The 16,498-nt window shown below is 39.1% G+C and overlaps 1 protein-coding gene across 1 annotated transcript in view; it reads right to left on the reverse strand.

Annotated features, from left to right (window-relative positions):
• LRP1B (LDL receptor related protein 1B) overlaps positions 1 to 16,498 on the reverse strand; it is a 730,365-nt gene that overhangs the window by 70,788 nt on the left and 643,079 nt on the right. Inside the window, exons 76-79 of the mRNA XM_044438491.1 lie at positions 16,272 to 16,391; positions 13,577 to 13,818; positions 5,104 to 5,327; positions 2,604 to 2,710 (exon numbers count right to left, since the gene is read on the reverse strand). Of these exons, the coding sequence (XP_044294426.1) occupies positions 2,604 to 2,710; positions 5,104 to 5,327; positions 13,577 to 13,818; positions 16,272 to 16,391 (693 nt within the window). The remainder of the gene's footprint in view (positions 1 to 2,603; positions 2,711 to 5,103; positions 5,328 to 13,576; positions 13,819 to 16,271; positions 16,392 to 16,498) is intronic.

The following is a 16,498-nucleotide window of genomic DNA, read 5'->3' on the forward strand; positions in this document are numbered from 1 at the left end:
ATTTCAAAATCTTCCTTAAGAAAATACATAACCTAACCCAACCCCTTATGAAAATGTATGGGAAAATGTACAATATTTATATTCCATAGTCCAGACTCTTCTCATGGCCATACAAAACAAAGGGAAAGAGACCAGTTTATAGGCTTACTTAGAAGGGATTATTTTGTATTTTTAAACACAAACATTAATATTGTAAGCTGTCCGGAGATGAACTGTATTGGACGGGATAAAAATATCCTAATAAATAAATAAATATTTTTAGTATATAATATACTAAATAATATACTAATACTAATAATATACAGGCTGACATAGTTTTAATTGAAGAAAGACACAAAACTACTTACACTTTTGTAAAATATAGTGAAATAAAGTAGTTTTGGACCAGATTTTTATTCCTGTCTACAATAATGCAGGCAAGGTCTATTTGCAGCCCTGACTAAAAATATGAAATGTTCACAATTGCCCAGGATTATGTTTGCAGAAGCAGACACTTCTGAAAATGTGTATTTCCTCCCCATTTTCACACCTTAGCCTATGGAGAGGAGGGGAGCACACATTTTCAAGTTCATGTCTTTCAAGTTCCACACTGTGTTCGAGGAAAGAAAAAAAATCTGCATTTGTGAACAATAATGGGGTACCACAAACATGAAACTGGCAAACAGAAATTCCAGAAGTCCAAGAAGAGAAAACCACAATTGTCTTGAACATTGCTTATTCTTTCTTCCCTAATTGGACAACCCTATTATAACATCTCGAATGACCAACAGGCAAGCTAGGCACTGCGTTTTATTTTACATTTTGTTGTTAAACTGTCCTGAGACTCTAGTAAGGGCCAAGTCTAGAAAAGTTTTAAATAAATAAATTAATTAAATATAAGCAACCAAGCAATGCTATTGCCCAGATCTAACTTCAATTAAAAAATGAGCTCTGTCTTCGGGTTCTTCACAACAGAATATTTAATCCATTTTGCAATTCTGATCTCATCTATTCAGCAATTATCATTTTGGAATCAGTACATGACCTGTAATTATAATGCTTCTTACAGAAATGTAGTAAAGACTTGGGTCAAGTTTGACACAGATGGGAAGAGAACTATATCAGAGATCATCTCATATAATTAATTGGTTTCTGCTTGCTTAATGTACAGGTTTGCAAAGGAATCTTGGAAAAGGCTCTATATTCCCTAAACTGGAAAGAATATTCTAAACCATAGTCATCAATATTGAATCATCACGGATGGGAGCATTTATGTAGTCTGGTAAGACCAGTAATCCATTACTAGTAACAATTCTGGAATGGAAGTGCAAGAACGAGATGTGCCGCACATTCTGCTACTCCTATCTGTCTTGCCCAGGGAGACTCAATTACTTCCCTGTTTTATAGGTTTGCTGCACTGCAGAGAGACATTTTCAATTTTCCCAGTTTTCTGTTGGATATTAGGATTATGTTATGTATGTATTTTACAATTCACACACATACACACAAATCACAAATAGGAAGAGTAATAATACTACAACTCTATTTTAACTTTCAAGTTATAACTTCAGTGTTTACTTATATGAGTTTGTTTTACATCCTTAATTTTCATGATGAAAACTCTTTCTATCCACAGCCAATCTGCACCATCAATGATTGTCTGACGCAGCAGTGAATGGCAGCTATAATTTTCCTACTTACCTGCTTAGGTTCAGCTTGTTGTGTCATTCACACCTGAATGGCATAGTTTGTTTGATGGGGAAATGACCACTGTATAAATACTTTTATTGGCCCTATGAGTTCTTTTTAAAGTGCTTGGATTCTGGGAATGTAGGGTACGGTCCTTGGAAATATTTATATTTTTCCCTTCACTGTCCTCCCTTTTCTTTCCAATAATATGTGGCAATATTTGCTAATCTATTCCCAAACTATATCATTGAAAGATGGCGTTTTACATTTGTATCCATTTATCTATATTGAGTACTTAAACAGTATTAATTCAATAGTCAGAAAAACAATGGAAATGCTCTGTGCCTTAACAGCCTATAGCCAATGACATTACAGTTAAATCTAGCAGCCCTTGGCTTAGGAAGGAATGATTAATTTGATGATTTGTGTCATGTTAAGAGCTGTAGATGGTAAAACATTTGAACCATAAAATGATTTAATTCATGCCGCTGCTGTAACAATTTGTCATTTTAGAAGAATGAAGGAATTGGGGGTTTTATTACTATTACTGAGGTAATAGGCATAAATCAAAACCCAAATACTACAAGCTATTTATAGCAACAACATATATCCTCCTAGAAGCAGAAAACTGAGCTGCTACTTGCAGGCACTCATCTGTACATATCTACAGCTTAAAAAGAAAAAAAGAAAGGGAAAAAAACTTTGGAAGGGCCTTCCTATGCAGCATACATCAATTTATGAAATGGGGCACAAACACAGAATCAGGGACTTCGTGAATTTGCTACAGAATTCTTAGCAGAAGAAGAATGCATCAAAATACAATGTAATTATTCAAATTCATTTAAAATATTTAAACTGTTATTTTAATATAAATCTATATGTCTATGTATCAAATACATTAAAAACATTAAACCAGGAAATGAAAGTTCTCATACCTGTTGGTCTTTGCAAATTTTTTTGTACTAATATCCTTCTCAAAGTACCATCCATTGCTGCTTCTTCTATATGAGAATGATCTCCAATTACTGTCCAGTACATCATGCTGGAAATCACAAGCCCAGAATGACAAAAGGACTATATACACAATGCTAAACTCAAAAAGGAGTCTGAGATTTGCAAATGTGATCGTTTCCTATTCAGTAGACTTCAAGGATACAAATCTTTGTTTTGAAATCATTATCCCTTGACTTCACCTGAATTTTATCCTTCATGCCAAATGTGAAGACAGATGTCCTAGAGTATAAAGCACTAATCCTAGATCAAGTAAAGGCAGCAGAGTGCCTTGGGACAGATCATATAAAGATAGCCCCCATATCAATGGCAGCACTGAGAGGGGGGGTAGAAAAGGTTATTCTACAAGCAGAGTTCTTGTAGCACTTCTCTAAACCACCCCAAAGCCTTTTACCCTCAGTCTGTCATCTTCCAGGTAAACACAAGCTGAAAATACCCAAGTTAGAGCAGAAAGCATTGCACAAGCATCCTCTCCAATCATCTGATTTGTCTCAAAGGAGACTTTATTAAAGAGAGAGGGAACAATGCTTCATCTGTCAACAGGAAAAGCAATGGAAAGGTTTATTTTCTAAAATTTCATCCAGCAGCAGTGGGAGGAATGGTGCTAAGTGGATAATAATAATGAAAAACAAACAACCCCCATCCCTCCAAAACAACAACAACCCCAACCCCAAAACAAAATTAAATATTCCCTGCTCCAAATTACAGAAATGGCCCTCCAACTTTGCAGTCTGAGAACTGGGTAGTGATGTGTGCGTAATGGGAAAGAAATATTTTGGCTCAACCTTACTTTGTTGTAAGCTTGAAGATCTTTTGAAAGAATGGACACAGTCTATTTATTTAATCACTAGCCTGACCTCACATCCCCTGCTCCTGCCCCAGTGGATATGTTTCTAAGCAGAAATGCACTCTGGCCCATCTTGTTCTTACATCTTGGTAGCCATTCCTCTGAGAAGTAATGAAGGTTGTGGGGAACTCAGGCACTAGGGAGCAGTGCATGCAGTCGAAAAGAAACAAAAAGTCACTCCAAATTTGAATGGGAGTGTCTTGGATCTCAGGGGCATCTACATTGCAGTTATTGAAGGGTTTGCATGGTCATGGAAATCTTCAGAATAAGGCCTTGAGCTTGCTTCTCATTTCCCAGTGTACATTTAGTCCTACTTTTTTGTTTTTGTCTATTATTAAATGTCTAAGTTTCTTGCATAATATACTCTCAGCCTGAATGGGATCCATGCATCCATTAAATGTATTCCATGCATCTAAGCAGGGACTGTATTCCTGTTTCTTGAACAGAAGGACTTTCTGCCATGCAGGGTTGTGGTTCAAGGAAACACAGTGGAATAAGTTAATCAGGCTAACCCGACCCTTTTGGCAAAACTACAGTGAACTCCATCCTGACAACTGTGTGTAGCTTCAAAAGTGAGGGCTGTCAAAAACTACTTTGGTGAACTGCTTTTAAACAATGCTTTGAGAGAATGTTTTTGCGACTCCTAAGAGTCTAGAGACTCTTAAGTCTCTAGTTTCACAAAGAGACTTTGGCAAAGGGATGGAGAAGTGGAGAACTTCAAGGCTGAGGGTCAAATCCAGATCTCCCAGTCTGTAACATGGCCAAACAGGTATCCCCAGATGGCCAAACCCATTTTCAAATTTATTGATTTGTGTGTTTGTTAGATTTATACCCCATTTTTCTTAGAAAGAACTCGAAGTGGCTTACATCTTTCTCTTCCTCCTCCTCTCAATCTTATCCCCACAACAACAGCCCTGTGAAGTAGGTTGGGCTGAGAGTCTGTGACTGACCCAAATTCATCCAGTTGGCTCCATGTCCATGTGGGGACTAGAACCTAGGTCGCCCAAGTCCCAGTCCCATGTTGTTAACCTCTACACTATACTGGGTCTCACTATACCACACTTTGCCCTAGCCATTGATCATTTGGTAGTTTCCTGGCTTTTGTACAGCTTCTCCCTGTTTCTAAAGCTTGAAATGTCTTTTCATTTCACCTACTGCCAGAAAGTGCTTTAGTCAAAATATGCTGGTATCCTTTTGGCCCACATCCTTTGCCTTTGGTTCTGTCCCTCTCCATTTTCTCCTGCTCACACTGGAATGTGACCCATGGGAGCTTCACCATAACTGAGTTGGCTCTCCCTTTGGCATGGCCTCTGCTATCCAGATAAGTCCCCTACCATAGCATTCACATAAGGCGCTGTGTTCAGGATTTCGCTTAATAGCATGTGCATGTATCTGAGGAGGAAACTACAAAAACAGTTGGTGACAGTAATTGCTCTCATTTGGAACCCATGTAAGCTGAGTGAAAGAGAGAGCAAATGCACTATATTCTCAAGCTGGAGAAATCTCCTAAACCCAACTCTAAGCAAATCACAGAAAACAAAATAGATCAATCACAATAAAAACTTTTCACAACATACCCTTTGGGAGGATTGACAGCAATTGCATATGGTTCTCCAGCCATATTTGTAAGAAGTCTTGTGCAGTTTGGTCCATTTATTTGCCCTACATTGATGGAGTATCTTAAACTTGTCCAGTGAGTTGTATAATAACTGAACCAGTGCATTCTGGAATGATCAGTCCAATAAATGTTGCCAGCTATCCAATCAACTGCAATATCTCTAGGTCTTTTGTATTCAGGACACTAGGGAAAAACACAGCAAATTTGAAATTGAGAATGCTATCCATTTCCTTAACCCAATTTCTTCATTCTTTTTTACATATTTGAAACGTAGCATTGTAACCGTGAGTTTAAAAGGATATTTGAAATTCAGGGTTGAAAACATGTACATTTTAACAGCATGAGAGTAAGATCCTGCATAGAGTCCAAAAGATCCATGTCAGCAAGATCTTCTGAAATTTAATACTAGCAAGCAAATAAGAACAGCTTTTTCATGCAAATTTGAAATGACTCCAAGAAATAGTTGTAGGGAAGGGATGGAAATATGTAGGTATGGCAGTAATGGATACAGATCTCATACCTGTGTTTTGTAATTGGCCACAAACCCCATGCTTTGTATTCCACAGAATTATCATGTGATTTTTCAGTCATAAAAGTTTTGCAATGGCCAGAAAGAGTCCATTTACTGTTTACTAGCAACTGTGAATGAACAACTGACAGCAACTTCCTTGACATACTACATCAAGGAAGCAGTCAGTAAACGCACCTTCATCTGACAGTGTATCTAGCACAGACAGAACATAGCGATCAGGAAGCTTTTTACGAGAAAAAATGGGGAAAGAGGCAACCTAGGAACTCTTTAGTCTGCTGTGAGGAAGCATGTGGGATACAGCCATCACCTTCTTTCCAGTCTGTTAACAAAGGGTTTGTGTCCTATTTCCAACAGAGTACCCAGAAGAGCAGCTGACTATCAGTGAGATAAACACTTGTGGCTTCAGTTTTTCTTTCTGTGGTGATTGATCAGTATATTATGGATTATTAATCATTGCCATCACACCTTCTGTCATGTTAGGACTGCCCAATTTGTGACTGGGCAATGAATCACTGTCCACAGTCTACCCAGGTTGTATTTGACAAAATTCTTTCTTTTCTTCTCTCCTCCCCTTTCCTTGCAATCTAGCCAGGCAACAAAACAGGGGGTTTATTTATCAAGCCCTTGACAGTTGTATTCAGCTGAATTGGTCGAGATTTTTATAAACTTGGTCTATTGGATGATCAGGACCAAGATTCATTAATTACCTTTCTGCTCTCAACCCTTTCCTAGAATGTGGGACTCTATTTCTTATGTATGCATCCACTTGTGTGCACCATTCTATTGTTTTAATAATGAGCTGGGAGAAATTTCAGTGTAATATTGTTGCATTAAAAGTGATACAATATTCACAGAGGACAACTATCGATATTCTTTTCACAAAATAAAAGGTCAGTTCAATCTCAGCAGAATATAGATAGCTCATTTTATATACACACTTAATCCTTCAAAAATGAAAACAAAAGCAGTTCTTCTCCACTAAAATGAAGTTTAAAGAAAAGCTCATTCACGGTAGTCTTATAACAGTATTGCTTGGAAACCATTGCTTGTGCAATGACTTTGCCCAGAGGGTTTTACCTCTCTTTAAGCTTCTTCAGTACAGGATCCAGCACATAAATTGCTAGTACCATGTTTATGTCAACTCCAGTCTTTGTGGATGGGCAGCAGGGAGAAACAAGTGGACTTGCAGGACTTGTCTTACTTTCTGCTTGCACCAAGAAAAGGGGCAACCAAGTGGTATCCTAGGATAGCTGTTGTGACAGAGCTAAAGCATCACCATTGCCTCACATAAACAAGCGAAGCTGAGACTGTTCTGTCTCACCACCTCTTAAGCCAGTGGAGGGCAGAGTTTTTAGTTCTTATTGTATCTGTTACTTGCTTTCTAAAAATGAATTCTCCAAGCCAGGAGTGCCAAATCTTTTTCAGCTGGGGGGCAAAATTCCACTTTGCAAAAGGTCTTGCAACTGAATTCCAGTTGTGGGTGGAGCCAAGGCCTTTGAAAGTAAAGTGTGCAAGAGCAGTTGTAACACTTACCAATTTTCCCTTCAAGCAGAGGAAACACAGCTCAATTCTAAAGCAAGCCTACTCAAGAGGAGCCTGAGGGCAATGACTCTCATGCCTGAAGCGTATATAGCTTTAATTTTCAGCTTAAAGTTCAATTGCCTTTAAATACCCTCTTATCTCTCATCTGCTATCAGAGGCAACAGCAGAAGTTTGCAGGCCAGAGGGGGAACACTGGCCACTACATCCAGTCAGTAGGATGAGAGGTTTCCCATCCTTGCTACCTCCTCCCTGATCCAAACAATGAACAAACTCAAATAAGAAAGAAGTAATAAAATTACAGCAATTGATAATACAATCCAAGATGAAAGGATAACATATATACCAGCACTAAGTCAATCAAAGGGCAAACCCATAGCGACTCATTCTTGAGGCAAGCCCCACAGAATGTAATTAGGCTTATTCCCAGGTACATGTATGGAGGCTGGGCACCTGAATCATCTAAGGAGTTAAAGCAAAACAAAAACAGCCAGTGACTGAGAATAAAATGGTTGTAATATTACAATCAGTGTTTTCCTTCTAGAATATTGAAAGCTCTTATGATACATATGCCAAAGGAAGCTGTGCTGTGATGTAAAGAATAAAAGGTTCAAAAGGCACTTTCACAGCTCATGACAGAAATCCACACACAAAAGCCAATTGTTTCAGAAATGTACAAGCTGTAAGGACACCATTCTTGCACACGGATTCTATGCATACTATTAATCCTATAGAGTTCAATGGGGCTTAATCCCAAGAACACGTATGCAGGATTGTGGTCTTTGTTCTAAATGCTAAAGAATTCATTTGCACTAAGCATGAATTGTAATGAGAATGTATTCATTCATATAATAATGCCACTCAAGTGAGAGTCTTTTGTACTATTTTATTTTATTTTTTGCTAAAGATCTTTTTTGTGCAAACATTCTTTCAGAGTGCACGTTTCAAGCTTTTTGAGGAACTTTACAGACTAATTGTAGAATTGTTGGGTCCCTTTCTACTCCTACATATGCCACATATGTATCTGCCGTTAGGAATCTCTTTTCTCCACTCATCTATAACAAAAGTCCAGAAGCTGAAATAGCCTAGATTGGTCAAGCCAAGTGAATTATAAAACATGGCACAAGTGCTAACTCTGGATATATTTTCTGAATTTGAAAGATTATACCTGATAGTTCTCCTTCATGGATCACTGCCTTGTCATGGTGAAGGGGCTTGCGTAGCTCAATGAAGCTATGAGCGATGCTGTGCAGGGCCACCCAAGATGGACAGGTCATAGCAGAGAGCTCTGACAAAACATCATCCGCTGGAGAAGTAAATGGCAACCCACTCCAGTATCTTTGCCATAAAAACCCCATGGACAGTACCAAAAGGCAAAAAGATATGACGCCAGAAGATGAGCCCCTCAGGTCGGAAGGTGTCCAACATTCTACTGGGGAAGAGCAGAGGGCTAGTACTAGTAGCACCAGAAAGAATGAAGCGACTGGGTCAAAGCCGAAAGGACACTCAGTTGCAGTTATACCTGGTGGTGAAAGGAAAGTCCGATACTGCAAAGATCTATACTCCATAGGAACCTGGAATGTAAGATCCATGAATCAAGGCAAGCTGGATGTGGTCAAACAAGAGATGACAAGACTGAACATCGACATCTTAGGAATCAGTGAACTAAAATGGACAGGAATGGGTGAATTTAATTCAGATGACCATCAGGTATACTACTGCGGGCAAGAATCCCTCAGAAGAAATGGAGTAGCCTTCATAGTCAATAAAAGAGTAGGAAAAGCAGTACTGGAATACAATCTCCAAAATGACAGAATGATCTCAGAATCCAAGGCAAACCATTCAACATCACAATAGTCCAAGTCTATGCCCCATCCACTGGTGCTGAAGAGACTGAAGTTGACCGGTTCTATGAAGGCCTACAACATCTTCCAGAATTAATAGCAAAAAATGATGTCCTTATCATCATGGGGGATTGAAATGCTACAGTAGGAAGCCAAAAGATAACTGGAATAACAGGCAGGTTTGGCCTTGGAGTACAAAATGAAGCAGGGCACAGCCTGGTAGAATTTTGTCAAGAGAATACGATGGTCATAGCAAACACTCTCTTCCAACAACGCAAGGGACGACTCTACACATGGACACCACCAGATGGTCAACACAGAAATCAGATTGACTATGTGCTCTGCAGCCAAAGATGGAGAAGCTCTATACAGTCAGTAAAAACTAGACCAGGAGCTGACTGTGGCTCAGATCATGAGATTCTCATTGCAAAATTTAGGCTTAAATTGAAGAAAGTAGGGAAAAGCACTAGGCCACTCAGGTATGACCTAAATCATATCCCTGATGAATATACAGTAGAGGTGACAAATAGATTTAAGGAATTAGATCTGATAGACAGAGTGCCTGAAGGAGTATGGACGGAGGTTCGCAACGTTGTACAAGAGGTAGCAACTAAAGCCATCCCAAAGAAAAACAAATGCAAGAAAGCAAAATGGCTGTCTGAGGAAGCTTTACAAATAGCTGAGGAAAGAAGGGAAGCGAAAGCCAAGGGAGAAAGAGAAAGATACACCTAATTGAATGCAGAATTCCAGAGAATAGCTAGAAGAGATTAGAATGCCTTCTTAAATGAACAGTGCAAAGAAATAGAAAAAAACAATAGAATAGGGAGGAGCAGAGATCTGTGTGGTAATTACTGGGGCTAAATTCATATCTCTAACACTGGAATGCCTGCTTCACACCCTTCAATTGATGAAATGCCTCATTTTGCTACCTGAGACTGGAGAAACAAAATGTTGGGGTTTTTCCCCCCAGAGGACCAGAGATCTATTCAAGAAAATTGGAGATATGAAGGGAACATTTCATGCAGAGATGGGCATGACAAAGGACCAAAATGGCAGGGACCTAACAGAGGCAGAAGAGATTAAGAAGAGATGGCAAAATTACACAGAAGAACTGTACAAAAAAAGCTTAACGTCCCTGATAACCATGATGGGGTGGTCACTGACCTTGAGCCAGACATCCTGGAATGTGAAGTCAAATGGGCCTGAGGAAGTCTGAGCAACAACAAAGCTAGTGGAGGTGACAGTATTCCAGCTGAGCTATTCAAAATCTTAAAAGATGATGCAGTAAAAGTGCTACACTCAATCTGCCAGCAAATTTGGAAAACTCAACAGTGGCCACAGGATTGGAAAAGGTCAGTTTACATTCCCATCCCAAAGAAGGGCAATGCCAAAGAATGTTCAAACTACCGCACCATTGCATTCATTTCACATGCTAGCAAAGTTAAGCTCAAAATCCTACAAACTAGGCTCCAGCAGTATGTGGACTGAAAACTACCAGAAGTACAGGCAGGATTTCGAAGAGGGAGAGGAAGTAGAGATCAAATTGACAACATACACTGGATCATGGAGAAAGCTAGGGAGTTCCAGAAGAACATCTACTTCTGCTTCATTGACTATGCTAAAGCCTTTGATTGTGTGGATCACAACAAATTGTGGCAAGTTCTTAAAGAGATGGGAGTACCTGACCGTCTTATTTGTCTCTTGAGAAACCTATATGCGGGTCAAGAAGCAACAGTGAGAACTGGACATGGAACCACTGATTGGTTCAAAATTGAGAAAGGAGCTTGGCAAGGCTGTATACTGTAATCCTGCCTATTTAACTTATATGCAGAGCACATGATGAGAAAAGCGGGGCTAGATGAATCACCAGTTGGAATTAAGATTGCTGGGAGCAATATCAACAATCTCAGATATGCAGATCATACCACTCTAGTGGCAGTAAGTGAAGAGGAACTAAAGAACCTCTTGATGCGGGTGAAGGAGGAGAGTGCAAAAGTTGGCTTGAAACTGATCATTAAGAAAACTAAGATCATGGCATCCCGTCCTCTCACTTCCTGGCAAATAGATGGGGAAGAAATGGAGGTAGTGACAGATTTTATTTTCCTGGGCTCCAAGATCACCGCAGATGGGGACTGCAGCCAAGAAATTAAAAGACGCTTGCTCCTGGGGAGGAAAGCTATGGCAAATTAGACAGCATACTAAAAAGCAGAGACATCACCCTGCCAACAAAAGTGCGTATAGTCAAGGCTATAGTTTTCCTAGTTGCAATGCATGGCTGTGAAAGCTGGACCATAAGAAGGCTGAGAGACGAAGTATTGAGGCCTTTGAATTGTGGTGCTGGAGGAGACTCCTGTGAGGCGATCAAACCTGTCAATCCTAGAGGAGATCAACCCTGATTGCTCTTTAGAAGGCCAGATACTGAAGATGAAACTCAAATACTTTGGCCACCTAATGAGAAGCAAGGACTCCCTGGAGAAGAGCCTAATGCTGGGAACAATTGACGGCGAAAGAAGAAGGGGACAGCAGAGAATGAGGTGGCTAGATGGAGTCACTGAAGCAGTTGGTGTGAGCTTAAGTGGACTCTGGGGGATGGTGGAGGACAGGAAGGCCTGGAGGAATGTTGTCCATGGGGTTGCGATGGGTCAGACACAACTTCGTGACTAACAACAACAGCCTGATAGTTAGGATTGGGCTTTGGCTTCAGATTTGGGTTGGGGTTAGGAAAACCTGTGTCCGTGTGTATGTTTAGGGACCTGGAAATATGACTGAATGGACAAAGAAAGTAAATGCTTAACAAGAACACCCTGAGTTCTGCCTTTCTGCATGGTGTCAGGATGTTTAACAAATTGTATCGGGGTGTTACATTTCAGGTTAAGCTTCTCATTATAGTTATGGCTGGGAAGCGCTTGGTTCCTATGCATGTCCAGGGGTCTGGAAATAGCCTATATTATTCAGTAGGAAGCCCTGGAACACTGCTTTTGTGCATCTGGTCTGAATGTACACTGAATATATCTGAGTGTTAAGGCTGGTTTTCAGCTTCAGGTAAATTTGTTTTCTTACCCAGAGGGTTTTAACATCCAGGAGATGGGAACTACCTTAATTTGGCAGAAAGAGCAAACTGTCAACAAGATTACCCTGACTGCATGTTATCTGAATGTATGGGAATTATACTTTGGTATTATAGTGGAGGTCAACCTTCAGTTTTGGGTGAGGCTTAGGAATACCTGGGTCCCTGAGCTATCAACAAGACCCCCCCCCCACCCCCCGGGGCTGCCTTTCCACATGTTGCCTGAATGTACTGGGATCATGCAGGGTGTTAGTATTCGGGTTAAACTTCTAGTTCCATTTAGGAAAACCTGAAAAAGCAAGCTGTCAACAGGAACAACCATAGTGTTTCCATTGTGCATGTTCTCTGCAAGCCTAAGAATGTATGAGGGATCTGATGAGGGAAGAAAATTCAATGGATTTTATTTATTTATTTATCTATTTGTGATATTTATATGTCATCCTATTGCAAAAGCCTCAGGATGGCTTACATAAATAAAATACAAATATCAAAATAAATAAATTATGATAAAATATCAACATAAAGATCAACTTAAACAAATCGAATCACTCTGGCTGCAGTTAAAAATATAATATTAAAAATACAATATTAAAGCTTATTAAAATATTGATGAAATAAAAAGGTCTTAACCTGGCGCTGAAAAACATATAATGTCTGCGCCAAGCAGACCCCTCTGGGGAGCGCATTCCATAGACGGTGCTCTGCCTTTCCCATATTTGACTTCCCAAATTCTATTTCATTAGCCATCTGCTGATGCCAGTTTGCTGTAGCGTAACCCAAGCTAGCTATGCACCTCTAGCTAAGGAAGGAATGCCTTTTGAAAGTCTATCCATTGAAATAATTTCTAGGTAATGTTCAGAGACAGGCAACCAAGAAGATTAGGGGACTAGAAACAAAGGCCTGTGGAAAAATGAAAAAACCTGGGCATTTTTAGCCTTGAGAACTGAAGACTGAGGGAAGACATGATGGCGTGCTTCAAACACTTGAAAGGATGTCAATGTGGAGGAGGGCTGGTTCTCTTCCTTATCAACCCAATACACAGATCACAGAGTAATGCACTCAATCAAGTTATAGGAAGCCAGATTCTGGATGCAGGTCATGAAAAACCTTCTGTCAGAGCAAGATGACAATGGAACCAAATGACCAGGAAGGTTGTGTGCTCTCCCACACTGAAGACACTCGAAATGCAGCCAGAACCATTAAGCAGAATGTATTTATTAAGCGGGATGTATTTATTAAGCAGAATGTATTTATTAAGTTGGTCCTGATGTCCTTATTGCCCCCTTCCAAATCTTATTATTTTATGATTCTAAATCTCAATTGTTCAGGACTTTTTTTTTAGAATGTTCATATGTAATACATAAAATAAGAAAGAGAAAGAGAAGGGCAAAGGGACAGAATCAATTCCACAACAAAGTTTTGCAAGAATATATCAGTGTAGTTTACTTACTATCAGACCACTGCTGCTTTGTCTCCTTTCTCCCTCATGGATCTTTTTATAGAAAATGCCTCCTGGATTAAATTGAGTACTCCAAATAATAATTTCTCCTTGATAGTACAGATCCATTCCAGTTATTCTTGAATTATGTTCAATGTGTGTAATCTGTTGATGAACATCACTGTAGTTGAATGGATATACAAAACCCAGGATATCAGTGTCATTAGCAATGTAGAGAACTTGATCTTCAGAGCCTGGAGATTATTGTAATGAAATACAAAAATAAAGTAAATTTCAACTAATAAGAAGTAATGCACTTTATGTATGTAAAATATATATCCACTTGGATAATTTCTTTCTGTAAATTCCTGTTGCAATCCACACTCCACTTACTTTTGGGTACTTTCAAATCCCACTGAAGTCAATGAGACTGTTAAGATAATTTCAGAACTAAGCGTAGTGTGGGATCAAAGCATGAGAGCTAATAGCCTACAAATAAATTCCATTTTAATGGTTTAATCAACAGGTGTCTCATATATATATATATATATATATATATATATATATATATAATAAATAGACATTAAACTATTCTCAGTATTAGCTCAATATGTCTTTCTGTCAATATAATAAAAGTTAACAATACATTCATTTTCTGTTTTACATTCTATCATCTTTTATGCAGCTTTCCTATCTTAATGTAAATGCATGAATAAGTTATCAGGTTAATACCTTATTGTTAAAATTAACAAAATGATGTTAATTTCTTCATATGTATAGTATGCATAAAATTATCCTAGCTTTTAACAGAGGATTTATTAAATGAGGAATGCATGAAGTTACAGCTGCTACAGTGCAGCATAATTGTACTGACATTTCAGTCATTTATACTGATCCTTGACTCTGCAACAGCTGTTTTCCAGCTGCATGAGTTGCATCCAATGAACCATGCATGGACCAAAAACAGGTGCAAGATTTGTTCTGCAAATACCTGTAGAACGATTCAAGCAGTGCTAAGTAAAAGGGGATTTCCATAGCATTTCTCACAGTTTGCAAGACAATGTGCATGCAGATCATCAACTCTGATGTACTTTCACCTTTTCATGCCTGAGCATGAAGCAGCAAGTTGTTCTTTCATGAATGCAAGAACTGCTTCTCCATAAAAAAGTGTATCTTTTGGGACCAAACCCTATTTATTAGTGTTTATAGAATATGCTGAAAAGAATGGGCAGATAAGCAATAGAAATTGTAAGCCATAGTTAAATTACAGTAAATTAAATTCTTTGAAGTTTTATAGGCAATATGATTAGGTTGGTGATTTCATTAAGGGAGTATCTGATTTAGCTGCATGAATACATGCCCTGCATTTTTGAATCTGAAAGTTGTGAATTATTTAACTTCTGTATTGTCACAAGCTTGTGATTTATTGAAATTTTAAATCTGTATTTAGCACTGTTATCAGCTACTTTTTAGTTCTTAATTCAGTTCTTGGGTGGTTTGGCAGGATATTATGTTTTATTTATTTGGGTCGGGTTGGGTTTTTGCTTGACTGGAACCATTTATTTTCTAGGACAGCATTCCTTGATCAACTAGCCTTCTGGTACTTTGAGCTACTAATCTCAAAATTCCTGAACATTGGCCATGCATTTTGGAGCTGATGGGAGTTGAACACAGGCATGGGGATGAGGAAAGGCAGGCCAGCTAAAGTACAGTAGTGATGGGTAGAGAGAAATATCAAGCTAGAAGTTAGACAGACCATGTAAGGGGGAAAATGGTGAGACATTTTACAGCTATCCCCTTTTATGCTCCTCTTGTCATCAAAGCTGACCAGAGAAGTCTGCCAACTCACCCTTGTACATGCAGGTGCTGATCATTAATTTCGGGTCAATCAATTTAAAATAGGCATGCCTTGATTGTGGGTGAGGAGGCTAACATTCCATGAATTACTGGGGCTTGACGATGAACTTGGAAAAGTTAATTTGTCCCAGTTGTGCTGCCTGAGTATTCAAAAACAGAAACAACATAGGTGTGAAGGGGAGAGGGGTGTTGCGGTAGTCTCTTGAGGAGACCTACACATTCAACATTTGTGTGTGGGGGATGTTTGTATTTAATGTTGAGCCTTAGGGACCAGTCAGGACCAGCCAACTACCCTGTTGTCTACAGTCTTCCTGTCTGAGCTTCTGGAAGTATTCTTAGATGTGTATATATTTTATTAACCATATTGTCATTAGACCTGTGGAAGTTGATGTACCAGAACAAAGCTGTAAGCATTTGCTCACGAAGGGCATGTACATAAAGAGGGATCCCCACAGGCTCAGCTGTGTCCCACCCAGTCTCCCAACCCATATGCGTGGCCATGCATGGAAACAATTTACCTGGGATGTCAGAAGCATGGGATGTCTATAGCCACTCCCCACCATCTCTCTTTCCTTCAGTATTATGCAAGTTATTCAAAATCCAGGTCATGAGTAACTTGCAACATGGGAGGGCTGGGCAAGGATATGGAAGCTGTGCAGAAAAACTCCATTCACTGGATTGCCCTGGTGCAATATTTCAATATGCACATCCACCCAGGGAGGTGGGTAGAAGGTAAAATGTTTTCTACTCAGTCCTCAGATCTCATTACACATGAACATTATGCTGTTGTGCAGCAAATGATCTTGCTTGAATTGTCCCCTAGAACAATCAATTATTTTTATCAGCTTACCTTTTGCAATGCAGCTATTATTTCTTTCTTTATAATTTTTTTCACAAGCACATTTGTATGATCCTTTTACATTGATACAGCGTTGGGAACAGACGCCAAATATCACACATTCATTGATATCTAGAAAAGAAATTCTTGTTGGTTTAATTCTATTTATAAACAAAATGTACATAAGCTTGTGGAAGACAGCACTAAAACCAAACTGAACTGAACCGAAACAAATTTTA

This window comes from Varanus komodoensis, unplaced genomic scaffold (assembly GCF_004798865.1).
Source record: "Varanus komodoensis strain SLA01 unplaced genomic scaffold, ASM479886v1 scaffold32, whole genome shotgun sequence".
Taxonomy (NCBI): domain Eukaryota; kingdom Metazoa; phylum Chordata; class Lepidosauria; order Squamata; family Varanidae; genus Varanus; species Varanus komodoensis.